We start from the raw sequence: 14265 nt of genomic DNA, 5'->3' as shown, positions 1-14265 counted from the left end.
TCGTTTGAAGTAGGTCATAGCAGCAAAACGCTGCACTACTAAGTACTAAAGATGCTTGCTATGAAGGGGTTGAAGGAGTTGGAGAAGCCAGTATAAGTTGGAATTTCAGCTGAATTTGGGGAAACTACTTGAAGCATCCGTTGTGTTGAGCTACCGTATTTACTTGAGTCTGATGTGCACCTTTTTTTGCCAAATCACGCTGCAAAAAAATTGGTGCACATTAGATTAGATGGAGGGCAGGCTCCTTTACCACCACTTGCTCTGCCCTAGTTCTGCATCTTGCTGTTTGTCCTCAAGGGTAAGAGACAGACCGTTCTGTTATTTGATGGCTATCTGGGCTGCCGCTCCCCCCCCAAAAAAAATAAAATATAAAAATCCAACCCTGCTTTGAATCCCAAGTCTACACCATCACCACCCACTGTCTCCATGCTTCTTTACCCAACAGCTCTCGACGCAGACTTTGGTCTCTGTCGAACGTTAATGCGCTTTCCCACCAATAAGATCTTAAATGCAGAAGTTTGGGGTGATCCTAGCAGCTATACATGCACAGCCCATGTTTACTTAGAATCACAGAACCATAGAACTGTAGAGTTGGAAGGGACCCCAAGAGTATGCAAGGCTGCATACTGGCGCCACTCTTATTTAATTTTTACATTAATTCCATGGTGGGCCATCTTCACAACATAAATTTTCACTCCCCAAAGCTTGCTGGAAGACGCATTTCTGTTCTGTTCTATGCAGCAATACTTTCAAGAACACCTATTGGCCTCAAAAGAGCACTGAGAGCACTAACACAGTTTTGCAATGATAAGCAGCTAGAACTCAACTATCAGAAAACTAAGATCATGGCATTTGCCCAAAGGCCTATGAACCGTTACATGACCACAAGATTGAGCAGGTCTCTTGTTTCGAATACATGGCGGTAGTTTTTCACTCTACCGGCAACAGGAAAGCCCATGGGGAACATGTTGCTGAAACTGCACAGAGAAGCTAATCTGTAATCCTTAAATTTCTTAAAACAAGAGGTGGCCACTATATACCCGCAGCACTCAACTTATTTGAAGCCTAGCCAATAGTACAACTTCTCTATGGTGCCCAGCTGGGCCCCTTCTCCAATTTTGCACCCCTAGAACTTGTACAATCCAAATTTCTAAGATCAGCCCTTCAAGTCCCAAAATGAGTCCTAATGCCACCCTGAGACTAGAAACAGGTTTCATAAAAGTGGAGGCTAGAGTGTGGGTGACAATACTCAACTACTGGCTCAGACTTTCTTTATTTCCCCTTGGCCTTGCCCCACTAACTATGAATGATGATTTTCAATCCACATGGAAACAGGCTGTGGCAACAAAGATCTCAACCCTAGGCTTCTCTCCAGGTCCTCTACTCAGCATGGAATACGAACAGGCCAAAGCTCTCATAAAACAGTGTGTTGCAGACACTGAACGCCAATTGGATCTAGCCAGGACCCCAACTTTTATTGCCAATGGATCCTCCAGGTATTCTGCCTCCCCTATGGCATATCTAGCTAAACTCGAAATCCCTAAAAACCGGAGGACCTTTACTATGGCTCAATGTCATGCCCTCCCCTCGGCTGTCCTTGAAGGCCGATAAAGGTAGATTGCTTACCTGGAGAGAGAATGCCCCTGTGATTCTGGACAAATAGAAACAACAGAGCATGTGCTTCTCCAGTATCTTTATTATAGAGACATTCTTACCATTACTGCGTAAGTACCCAGGGCACACAGGAAAATTCTATACCTCCCTGCTGCTTCCAGATACCAACCCTGCTACAAAATACAACGTTGCCAGATTCTGCACAGCAGTGCTCAAAAATTTGTCAAAAAATTTGACCTGTGCCACAAACTAGATATAATGACCACTCGCATTAGAGGGCTCTGTAGACTGATAGCTATATTCTTATATACTAACTTTTTACTGGGGCTGAAACTGCCTTGGTCGCGCTGGTCGATGATCTCTGGCAGGCTAGGGATAAAGGTGAGAGCTGTTTCCTAGTTCTGCTGGATCTCTCAGCGGCCTTTGATACCATCAACCATAGCATCCTTCTGGACCGTCTAGAGGGGCTGGGAGCTGGGGGCACTGTTATACAGTGGTTCCACTCCTTTCTCCTGGGCCGTGTCCAGAAAGTGGTGTTAGGGGATGAGTGTTCAGACCCCTGGGCTCTCACTTGTCAATCAGAACCAGTGAAGGGGGTGACTGTCTTGTGTGAGTGCCTGGAGGCGGTTGGTGGATGGGTGGTGGCTAACAGATTGAGGTTGAATCCTGAAAAGACAGAAGTACTGCTTTGGGGGGGCAGGGGGCAGGCAGGTTTGGAGAACTCCCTGGTCCTGAATGGGGTAACTGTGCCCCTGAAGGACCAGGTGCGCAGCCTGGGAGTCATTTTGGACTCACAGCTGTCCATGGAGGCGCAGGTCAATTCTGTGTCCAGGGCAGCTGTCTACCAGATCCATCTGGTACGCAGGCTGAGACCCTACCTGCCTGCAGACTGTCTTGCCAGAGTGGTGCATGCTCTAGTTATCTCTCGCTTGTACTGCGATGCGCTCTACGTGGGGCTACCTTTGAAGGTGACTTGGAAACTGCAATTAATCCAGAATGTAGCTGTCAGACTGGTGACTGGGAGTGGCTGCCGGGACCATATAACACCGGTCCTAAGAGACCTGCATTGGCTCACAGTATGTTTCCGAGCACAACTCAAAGTGTTGGTGCTGACCTTTAAAGCCCTAAACGGCCTCGGTTCTGTATACCTGAAGGAGGGTCTCCACCCCAATTGTTCAGCCCAGACACTGAGATCCAACGCCACGGGCCTTCTGGCGGTTCCCTCACTGCAAGAAGTGAGGTTACAGGGAACCAGGCATAGGGCCTTCTCAGTAGTGGCGCCTGCCCTGTGGAACGCCCTCCCATCAGATGTCAAGGAAATAAGCAACTATCCTACTTTTAAAAGACATCTGAAGGCAGCCCTGTTTAGGGAAGTTTTTAATGTTTAATGCTGTATTGTGTTTTTAATATTCAATTGGGAGCCACCCAGAGTGGCTGGGGAAACCCAGCCAGATGGGCGGGGTATAAATAAATTATTATTATTATTATTATTATTATTATTATTATTATTTACACTCTTTCACTCTTGTCTAACGTTCTTAACCCTTCCAGCCTTTCTCAACCTTGGGTCCCCAGATGATGTTGAACTACAACTCCCATCGTCCCTAGCTAGCAAGGCCAGAGCTCTGGGATGATGGGAGTTGTAGTCCAACAACATCTGGGGACCCAAGGTTGAGAAACACTAACTCTCTTAGCCTATTTTGGATTCTTATAGACACTTTCTGTTTTAACTCCTTTTAGGGGTTTTTTAACTTTGTAAGGATTTAAAATTATTGTACCCTTCCCTCCTTTTGTTGGTCTACAACCATAATAAAGATCTGTTGTTGTTGTTATTGTTGTTGTTGGCTGCCTTCGCCCACTCCTCTGCCCACTCCTCTCCATGCATCCCTCAGATTTGCAGGTGGAGGGTCAGGGGTTTGCTTCCTGGTTCTCTTTGCTACCTCACTCCTTCCCTTTTGCACCAGGAAAAGCCTCTTATTAATTTTTTTTCACTTGTGGGGGAAGCTGTTTGGAGCAGGAAAAAAGATGCAGCCTCTCTGTTCTTGAAACAAGCACTGACTCGTTGTTGTAAAGAGTGCACTTTTGTTGATGTGCATGGCATTCAACAGCAAATACTTTTTTTGGTTACAGGGTTCTGAAAATTGAGGTGCGCATTAGATTTGATGGCAGATTAGACTCAAGTAAATATGGTATTTCAATTGCTTTTGTTTGATCTGCTCATTGCAAACAGCTGAAAGTCTGAAAATTTTGATAATAATTTCCATTGCAACTGTAGATTCTAGTAACAATGTCCAATAAATAAGCAGTACTTGAAAAGAGACCCATAAGAACTTAAAATCCGAAGCTAAACATAACATGTCAATACCAGAATATTAAAATTAATATATTCCTACCTCACCCTTTATCATTCTCACTTTAGCCAGCCACCAGCAACATGGCTCCTTTTCATTAGCCCTGGAATAAACCTAAACAAAATCTTAGTGTAGAACATCATACCATTATGAAATAAAGACAGTTATCTAATGGAAAGACAGTACACAATAATAATAATGTCCCCACTATATTGGCAATTAGGAGCTAAAAATATATATTTGTATTATTTATAGGCCCCTATGCTACCAGTGAGTCCCAGTACCACAACCATTCTGATATATTAAATGTGCAAGGTCTTTCCATACTCCTAAAGCTACTGATATTTTTACCGAACTTTTCTAGCTGTGTATTTCAATAACCTTGCTTCCTGTAGAACAGCTTGCATGTTTTACAACTGCCCTGAACCCTCCAGAAATCTTTTGCTTGTTACATTTGAACATGACTGCTACAGAGTACTATCGTACAGCCCAGACACCGAAGTCCTCCTCCAAGGGTCTTCTGGCCGTTCCCTCACTGCAAGAAGTGAAGTTACAAAAAAAACAGGCAGAGGAACTTCTCTGCAGTGGCGCCCTCCCTATGGAATGCCCTCCTATCAGATGTCAAGGAGATAAAGAACTACACTACCGGTACTTTTAGAAGACATCTGAAGGCAGCCCTGTATCGGGAAGTTTTTAATGTTTCACGTTTTACTATGTTTTTATACGTATTGTAAGCCACCCAGAGTGGCTGGGGAAACCCAGGCAGATAGGCAGGGTATAAATAATAAAATTGTTGTTGTTGATGCTGTTGTTGCATAAGGAGCATAGATATCAATATTGATATCTATTGATTGAACTGTTTCTTTAAATCTAAAGGTTCATCATTGTTTCACCCAATGTGTATACCTTTAAGGGGCCAGAGCAAGGGCCAGGGTAAACTAATGAGATCCAGCCTTGCAGCTGTGAGGCATAGCAGGTGCTGCTGAGTTGCATTGATTAAGCTGTGTTGGGAATTGGCCACAGTATATAAGGGGCAGCACCTAGCTCTGCCATTTTACCCTGGGGATGGGTTGGTGGTTGGGTCTGGTTTGGTTGTTGATGTAAATGGAGTTTTTGTTTCTTATTAAAACCTTGTTTGTTATTTTTGAGTCCCTTCTTTTTAATGCAAGCTCTCCCCAGCAAGCTCTCTGCGCTACTATACTGCGAAAAGCCAACAGTTTTTATACGTATTGTAAGCCACCCAGAGTGGCTGGGGAAACCCAGGCAGATAGGCAGGGTATAAATAATAAAATTGTTGTTGTTGATGCTGTTGTTGCATAAGGAGCATAGATATCAATACTACACAATACAAAGTATGGGGCACCTTTCAATTGCGTGTTCTATCCTGCTTTAATTGCTGCTGAACCTCAACACAACAGTGCATGTTAAGCAGAAGACATCCTGCACCTCACCGCGTTTCATAAAAATTAATAATGAATGCCACGCCTCCCCGCGGTGGCAGAGGGTCCTGCCGTACCTCCCTGCAGTGGCGGAGGGTGCGCTACACTTACACGCAGCAGCCAAGGGCCTTGACGAGCCTCCCTGTGGCAATGGAGGGCCTTAAAATGTAATGAAGTAGTAGATTTAATAAAAATATTAAATAAACTTCCATTTAATATATTTTCAACTAATTTAAGAGTACCGTATTTTTCGCCCTATAGGACGCACTTTTTCCCCTCCAAAAATGAAGGGGAAATCTGGGTGCGTCCTATGGGGCGAATGCAGGCTTCGCGGACCTCTCCGCAAACAGCAGGAGCGCTCCCGCTGCTGGCGGAGAGGTGCCTGCATGCCGAAGCCTGCGCGCGCTGAGCTCAGCGCGCCCAGGCTTCGCGGACCTCTCCGCTAGCAGCGGGAACGCTCCCGCTGCTGGCGGAGAGGTGCCTGCATGCCGAAGCCTGCGCGCGCTGAGCTCAGCGCGCCCAGGCTTCGCGGACCTCTCCGCTAGCAGCGGGAACGCTCCCGCTGCTGGCGGAGAGGTGCCTGCATGCGGAAGCCTGCGCGCGCTGAGCTCAGCGCGCCCAGGCTTCGCGGACCTCTCCGCTAGCAGCGGGAACGCTCCCGCTGCTGGCGGAGACGTGCCTGCATGCCGAAGCCTGCGCGCGCTGAGCTCAGCGCGCGCAGGCTTCGCGGACCTCTCCGCTAGCAGCGGGAACGCTCCCGCTGCTGGCGGAGAGGTGCCTGCATGCGGAAGCCTGCGCGCGCTGAGCTCAGCGCGCCCAGGCTTCGCGGACCTCTCCGCTAGCAGCGGGAGCCAGCACTGGGCTCCCACGGCTTGCAGAGAGCTGCCTGTTTGGGGGCTGGGGTCGGGGGAAGCTCGGGCTTCCCCAACCCCGCGCCTGGGGGGGAAATAATTTTTTTCCTTTATTTCCCCCCCAAAAAACTAGGTGCGCCTTATGGGACGGTGCGTCCTATAGGGCGAAAAATACGGTAGTTTAAGTGATTTACTAGTCAAGTTGCATCTGCTTCCTGACTCAGAGGTCTAAGTGGAATCTATGCATGCATAAGCCTCACTGAGTTCAACTAAACTTACTTCTACTTTCCTGGGAGTAAGTCTCATTGACTTCAGTAGGGCTTGTTTGTGAGTAGATACACATTTGCTTGTACTGCTTACCAAAAAACACCCTCCCCATCATTCTCACATAGTGCCCAACCTCCCATTTCAGCATAAGGCAGCCAACTAAATCTTCTCCCTTCCATTCCCTCCCCAGAAGGGAGTTCTTACCTCAACTTCATCACTTTCATTTATATCTTTATTGTGCCCCGCAGGTGGAGGAAACCTAACATCATGGAATGGAATCTGTCTCTCTGGCTGCCAGCTGAAATACAAAATAAACACCTAAGATATTATTTTTATTCATCTATTTATTACATTTATATACCACCTTTATCTTCCAAGGATCTCAAGGTGGTGTACATGGTTCTCCTCCTCCCATTTCATCCTCACATCAACCCTGCGAGGTAGGTTAGGCTAAGAGTGGTGACTGCCCCAAGGTCACCCAGTAAGCTTCATGGCTGGGTGAGGATTCAAACCCTGCTCTCCCAGGTCCAACACTCTAACCATTATGTAACTGAAGCAAGGAAGGCAAAAAGTACACATCGTCATTAAAGAATGGTGGCCAATGATTACTCACCTGGAACCCAACCCTGGTGAGTTGAAATAACCTGAACAAATTCAAAATTATCAAGAGTCTTCAATGACCTAACTAACTTGGAAAGAGAAGGGAAGAGATGGGTTCATAATCCTGAAATCCTCCATAAATTAGAAGACTTAAAAAAAAAAAAGTAACCAGAAACTGTTTCACTCATTGCTCCTAGATTAATTTCCTTTGTCTTTCATTGGCAAAGTTTAATGCACACCAGGACAACATAACTAGTGTTGGAAACTCGAGATATGTAAGCTGTTTGCCAAATGGCCCCTTAAATGTAGGTTACGGGTGCCACAACGGAATGTCTAGTCAGCATTTTTCTTCTTTCGCAAGATTACAAAGCAAAAAATAAATTGTGCATATTGTCAACATTAATAAATTGTACAATTCAGTCACACATTTTACCAATTACAGCTATCTTATTTTTGGAAACACATGAACTAATAGACATTTCACATCAGCGACACATTTTTAATAACACATTTTAATAGCTATTGCTAATTGAACACCACAAGGAAATGGGGCTCAGCCTCAGCAATAGAGGCCAGCCATAAGCATTTATAAACACTGGTGTATATATATATGTTTGTGTGTGTGTGTGTGAGAGAGAGTGTGTGTGTGAGAGAGAGAGAGAGAGAGAGATAGAACACGCACGCGCACACATGTATATATTCTTAACCCAATAGGTTACCTTGCAGCTTCAGCAAGTACTGCAGTCAAAGTTAAATATGTCTTATCTTGGAAGAATGGGCCTAACAGCACAATCCTAACCATATCTACACAGAAATAAATCCTACTTAATTCAAAAGGGCTTACTCCCAAGCAAATTGGATTGGGATTGCAACCTAATTCATTATTTTTGAGTGGTACCTCTCCAGCACCATGCTTATGAATACTCCATTCCCAAGATAATTGTTTTTTTGCAGGACCGCCTATACAGCTGAGCCTTCAAAATCCTGCTACATGAAAGATTCTGGGTACCTGAGATGCCACATTTACCGTGGCAAACTATGTAAATGGTAACGCATTTTGCAGAACTTACTTTTAATATCCAGAATCTGAGAATCTCTTAAAACATTAACAGATTAATGAAAGCACAACCCTTCCTCTCTCACTTGATGGCTGCGATGCCCACTCAAGAGTGTTTTCTTGTGTAAATACAACTAATGGGGCTCCAGTATTAGGGATTAATCACAATAAAACAAGATGTTAGACTTACACTAGTGTGGCATAAACAAAACAAACATTTATTGGCTACAGGTGCATACAACAGTCTGACAAAAGTGGGCTTAAATGTGTTAAGTCTTAAAAATGCCATAATATTCCTTTAGGAGAAAGGGTGGTATATGAATTTTGCAATACAATACAAGGCTATCCGTCTGGAATTTGTTGATCATGTCAAGTCCATTTAGAAGAAAGAAAAACAAACAGAAATTGGTTTAAAAAACTACTATCACTAGACAACTAGATATCTCTCAAAATCATAGCTGTCAACGTTTCCCTTTTTTTTAAAGAGAAATTCCCTTATTCCAAATAGGATTCCTCGCAAGAAAAGGGAAAAGTTGGCAGCTATGCTCAGAATACCCATTTTGAATGTGGGTTTTTCAGTCAGCTTGGCAGCTGTAACAGAAAGGTATGTAACATGTTCTAATTAACTTTTTGAGTATAGGATTGCCCTCTTTTTCCTGGTGAACACCTATGGCTGCAGCATATGCACATCAGACAGAAATTCAACAGGTGATGCTTCTTCTATCACTGTATGTCTGAAATGGGGAGGTTCCAGTAGTTTGACTTCTGAATTCTGCCTATCATCAAACTGCCAAAGGTACAGTAACTTAGTCATTAAAAAGTTGGAATTCTGAGTCTCTTGGCATATCTGACAGGGGTGTCATAAGGATTAAAAGAATACATACCTGCAGCATCTGAACACTTGAGCACAATGCAAATACTTATTACTGTTACTATCTTTAATTTTAAATTGTTTAAATTGCTGTTTTAATTCTTAACTGCTGTACTGTTCAAGTATCCTTACTTTACTTTATTTTTTAATACTTGGATGCTTATTTTAATGTTTCAATTAAATTGTTTTATTGCACATTTTTATTTACAAGTTTTTGTATTATTTTGTAGTTGGTTTTAGTCTTACCTTGGATCTCGAATGCCTTGTGACTTGAACGTTTTGGCTCCCGAACATCACTAACCTGGAAGTGTGTTCCAGTTTGCGAATGTTCTTTGGAACCCGAACGTTCAACACGGCTTCCATGGCTTCCGTTTGAGTGCAGGAAACTCCTGCAGTCAATCGGAACCCGTGCCTTGGTTGTTGAACGTTTTTGGAAGTCGAACGGATTCCGTTCGACAAACAAGGTACGACTGCATACTTGCAAGCTGCTTAGAAGTCGGCTTCAGCAATCAAGCAGCATATAAATTCATTAATAAAAATTCTGCAGATTATGATTACTATGATGCTGAACTTGAAATTTGAGAGAGAGAGAGAGAGAGAGAGAGAGAAAGTGAAACAAATGTGCAACTACTGTGCAATGGAGTTGGGAAAGTAGATTACTTGGAGTAGAAATATAATTCTAGGAGCAGTTCCTCCTAAATAATGGGGGTTGGAGGAAGAGAGGAGGTCCCAAACCTCTCCAAAGCAGTCTTCGAGTGCCTCATTACATAAAAAAGAAAGGAAAGCTCACAAACGGAATGAAGCAAACTTGGAAAAATAGGAGTTAAAACAACAACAAAGCAACCCCGCCTCAACTCTTCCTTGATTCCCTTCCCACATCAACCATACTTGCCAGCATCTCTCTCCCTACCAACTCCCAAAACAAAGCTCATTTTGCTTAAAAACAAACCCGTGCACACCTTCTCTTCTGAAATAAGGGATAGCAGTGTTTTAAGAAAATTGTCTAGTTCCCTTATGGGGTTTCCAGAGACCCGTTGAGCCCCTTGTAAGGTCTCTATCGGTCAGAGAGAACGGAGGCCAACCAGAAACAAAAACTGGTGCAATTGGGTCCCCACTCACCACACGCAGGAGGGAGGAGAACCCCAAACAAAAGGAAACCAGAAATTCTATTCAGGTAGGTAGTCGTGTTGGTCTGACGCAGTTGAAATAAATGAAATAAATAATTGTCCAGTAGCACCTTAGAGACCAACGAAGTTTGTTCTAGGTATAAGCTTAGAAAAAACTTAGTTGGTCTCTAAGGTGCTACTGGCCAATTTAAAAAAAAAAATTCAAAACCAGAAATGTTTTAATATCTGATCCACAGGCGAATCTCTACATGGTCCGCCCAACAAGAGCGTCAATCATACATCAGAAACACATCATTAGAAAGGAGGTACATCGGATAGAGTTACAGGTAAGTTCACAGGTTACAGGTAAGTCATTAACACCTCCTTGGGTGTCTGGGTGTTTTATTAGTATTTATACAACTGTTAATACAGGGAGACAAAAGGAGAAGCAGGCATGGATGGTTTCTTGTCTGTCGCCTCAAACACCTTCCTGCTGGTCTTTGCCTTGTTTACAACCTAATATCCATTGAGAAACATGCTAGCAAACACTTGTTATTGTCCTTCACAGGAAATCTGCAGGAGACACCTACTTTGGAGATGTGAGGAAGGTGTTACGATATGGAAGCAATGCAGCTGCAAACTGCTAGCTTGAAAACATCACATGATGGGAATGTTGGGACTGTCTGTGGAAAACAGTGGGACAGTCAGTTCACAGAGCGATGCACCAGAATTTGCTCAGAGTGAAATTTGAGAACTTCCTCTTGTGTATGTACAGGAAGTACAGGAGGTCTTTGTCACTTGATTGCTGGAGTTTGAAGAGAGCAGACATGTTTTCTGTAATGCTGAAGAGTCAGAAATAAAGCCATGTAAAAAGACGTTTCTGACCTATCTCTTTCCCCTGCCGGGGGAGCAGGAAAGAGTGGGTGTGCTCTTCCCACGCTGGGGAGGTCGCCTATAGAGACCTAGCCTGTGTTTGCTGGGGAATGCAGCCAGGGAGGTCACCGGAGATCAAGCCGGGTGCCTGGGAGAGTTGCCAGCTTCTCCCGATAAAGGCTTGATTACCAAGAGAAGGGACATCCAGGAGGATTGGGACTTGGGTTTCAGGGTCAACAGTGTACAGGATTTAAATATTACATCATTCCTTGTCCAAGTAATAAAATTTATGGTCTCTGTAAAACGGCTTTCTATGACTTATTACTCCAAGTAAGTTAATGTGAGGTTGAACATACAATGTTTCAAGGAAAGACACAATTTGGCAGTTATTATGAATGAGTCATTCTTCAGTGAATGAAATGAGGTAGGTTAAAATTCTGACTTGGTGAAACTCACTGTAGACGCAGTAGAAGGCGCTGTGTAGCTGCTAGAATTTTATAGTAGTTTTTATAGTAGATTGGGAAATGTATCTGTTTTTGTTTTTCTTTCAATGTCAAATGTAGCTTTATACATAAATATCAATTATTATACGGTACATAAGCATCAATTATTACACTGGGCAACAATTTTTTACTTACTGAATGTTGTCTAGATTTCCACAACTGATTTAGGGTATTTTTGCACTGCTGGATCAGGAAATGGCATCCGTTTCTCTCCATCAGGTCAGGTTTACTGTAAACTGAATGGTGGGCATTGATAAAGGTAAGTACACGTAAATTGCATGTTGCTTCACCATTTTTCAAACTTCAGGGCTTGAACTTCCGTTTCTTGGAACTCCTGGAACGCTCAGCGGCAGGGAGGTCTCTCTTCAGAGTCCAACAGTAGTCAGCCATCATGACTGCGTCCCAGCGACTCTGATACCTGGTCTCCATCTCTTTCATGTCCTGATGGAATCTCTCCCCCTGCTCGTCACTCATTGAACCCAGGTTCTCAGGAAACCGGTCCATATGTGAAAATAGGTAGTGCATCTTGACGCTCATGTTGCAGCCCAGGTTTCTAAAAGCAGTCAGCATGTTGTTGACAAGTTCTGCGTAGTTTCTGGCCTTATTGTTGCCAAGAAAGTTCTTCACTACCAGAACAAATGCCTTCCACGCTTCCAGTTCCACTTCGTTCAATGAGTTTCCGAACTCTGGATCTCTGATGAGCTGACGGATCTGAGGACCATCAAAGATGCCAGCTTTCAACTTCTCCATGGTCAATCCTGGAAAAGCCTGGCACAAGTAAGTGAAGCAGTCACCATCCTTGTCCAGAGCCTTGGTGAACTGCTTGATTAAGCCGAGCTTGATGTGCAGCGGTGGGAAGAGTATTCTGTCTCTGTCCACCAGAGGGTCGTTGATGGCGTTCCTTTTTTTGCAAGGCACCAATTCCTCCCGCACAGGACAGTCCTTCTTTGTGCAATGCTGAGCACGGTCCCTACTATCCCACATGCACAGAAAACATGGGTACTTGGTGAAGCCAGACTGTTGTCCCAACAAAAGGTTCACCATCTTCAGGTCAACACAAATAAACCACTTATGCTGATCATAACCAATTTTCTCCAGCACATACTTCACCGCTTCATAGTTCTCCTTCAGTGTAGTCGAGTGAGCCAGGGGTATAGAGGCAAACTGGTTGCCACATTTCAGTGATCGCTTGCTGCTCTCAATGAACAGTCTCCAATCTTTGGGTTCATACTGTGGCACTCCAAGCTTGAGCAGAAACTGTGCAATATCTGCACAGTACACCAAGTCCTTCTCTTCCGAGAAAAAAAGGAGGTACTCTTGATGCCTGTTGCAGAAGAAGCTGATGCGAGCACTGTCAGAGAGGAGGTTTTTTCCCTTCAATCTGGATGCCAACAGTTCGGCAGAGTCCTTTGACAAGCTGAGGTCGCGAACTAGATCATTCAACTCCTTTTGGGAAAATGGATGTGGAGCATCATCTTCAAGAACCACTTCTTCTTCTTCATGTCCTTCAACACTGGAGGCATCTTCGTCACTAATGTCAGGAAGTTCTCCGAAGATACGCACTGGAATTTCATCACAATGAGCTACAGAATGACGTGCTGATTGAAGACCAGGATACTTGAGGCTGCTCCGGTTCTTTCTGTTGATCCCAGCTGCACCAATTTATGGAAGATTTCGAGGTTTTATGACTTCAAACTGATCCCTTTTCGACATAATCACCCAGAACTATCGGACCTGAATACTTCTTGTCATTGAAATAATCATTTCCAATCAAAACCCCCACCAACTTCTTCTAAAATGCTCCACACAAGCGTACATGTGAACAAAAACATAAATAAACGACATGTGGCCATAGCTCAAAAACTTGACCTGATTGAGCAAAACCAATGTGATTTTTGGATTCAGCGCATCAGATTCGTCCTAAATCAACTGAAAAAACGCAGACAACAAATTTGTTGTTGACCAGTGTTATACATCCTTCCTTTGAACACGGCTCCTCCTTGCACCTCCCTCCGTCTCCAGCAGCACCCCCTTATCCGCACCCCTTTATTGCTGTAGAGACTGGCAGCGGCCGCGGCTACTGCCACGGCAGCGGCTGCTACTGCAGCATCAGAGGTTGCAGAGAAAGTTTCTGTGACTGACCAGAAATAACCCCAGGCTCGCGGTCGACGTGTTATACGTGTCATGAGATAGTTTATTTTTTACTAGTCTGATAAGAGCTGTGATGTTTGTGGTATGGCTTGCTTGTTGGTTTTACACCCCCCCCCCAAAAAAAAATAACAACCAAACAACAACAACAACCCTGAAAAAGAGGAATAACTTCTAGACACGTTTTCTCTAGTTGCGTTATGCCTAATGTAAACACAATGTTTTAATGGTTCATGTATGAATGTGGGCCTCTAAAGTTAACACCATGACTAATTTGAGTTGTGTAACTCCAATTTAAAATGCCTCAAGCTTTTTACCTAACAACCCCCTCCCCCAAGAAGAACCGCCACATGATTGATAGCAAGTGAGATGGGAAAATAAACTGTGTGGAAACAAAATTATTAACCAAAGGCTTTGTTTTGCGGAAGATCTGGAAAGGAAACGAAAGGCTTTTGGTGTGACGCAGTTCTAATTGGGAACCGCCATTATGAGACAGACTTTGTTGCGAGATTTACAGTCAAAGGGGGAGGCGAGCCACTGTTCTGTTATCATGTTTGGACTGTATGTCTGATTTGGCAAAAACTC

The 14265-nt window shown here is 44.0% G+C and overlaps 1 protein-coding gene across 4 annotated transcripts in view; it reads right to left on the bottom strand.

The window, feature by feature from the left end:
• The window catches only part of LOC310668835 (fragile X messenger ribonucleoprotein 1-like), a 170730-nt gene that overhangs the window by 95639 nt on the left and 60826 nt on the right, over nucleotides 1–14265 (bottom strand). For all 4 annotated transcript variants that reach the window (XM_083422167.1, XM_083422168.1, XM_083422166.1 and 1 more), the window contains exons 3-4: nucleotides 6727–6820; nucleotides 4008–4079 (exon numbers count right to left, since the gene is read on the bottom strand). In XM_083422167.1, coding sequence (XP_083278293.1) covers nucleotides 4008–4079; nucleotides 6727–6820 — 166 coding nt within the window. The remainder of the gene's footprint in view (nucleotides 1–4007; nucleotides 4080–6726; nucleotides 6821–14265) is intronic.

This window comes from Podarcis tiliguerta (genome assembly GCF_965153285.1).
Source record: "Podarcis tiliguerta genome assembly, chromosome: W".
NCBI classification, from domain to species: domain Eukaryota; kingdom Metazoa; phylum Chordata; class Lepidosauria; order Squamata; family Lacertidae; genus Podarcis; species Podarcis tiliguerta.
This window is presented reverse-complemented; position numbering and strand designations above follow the sequence as displayed.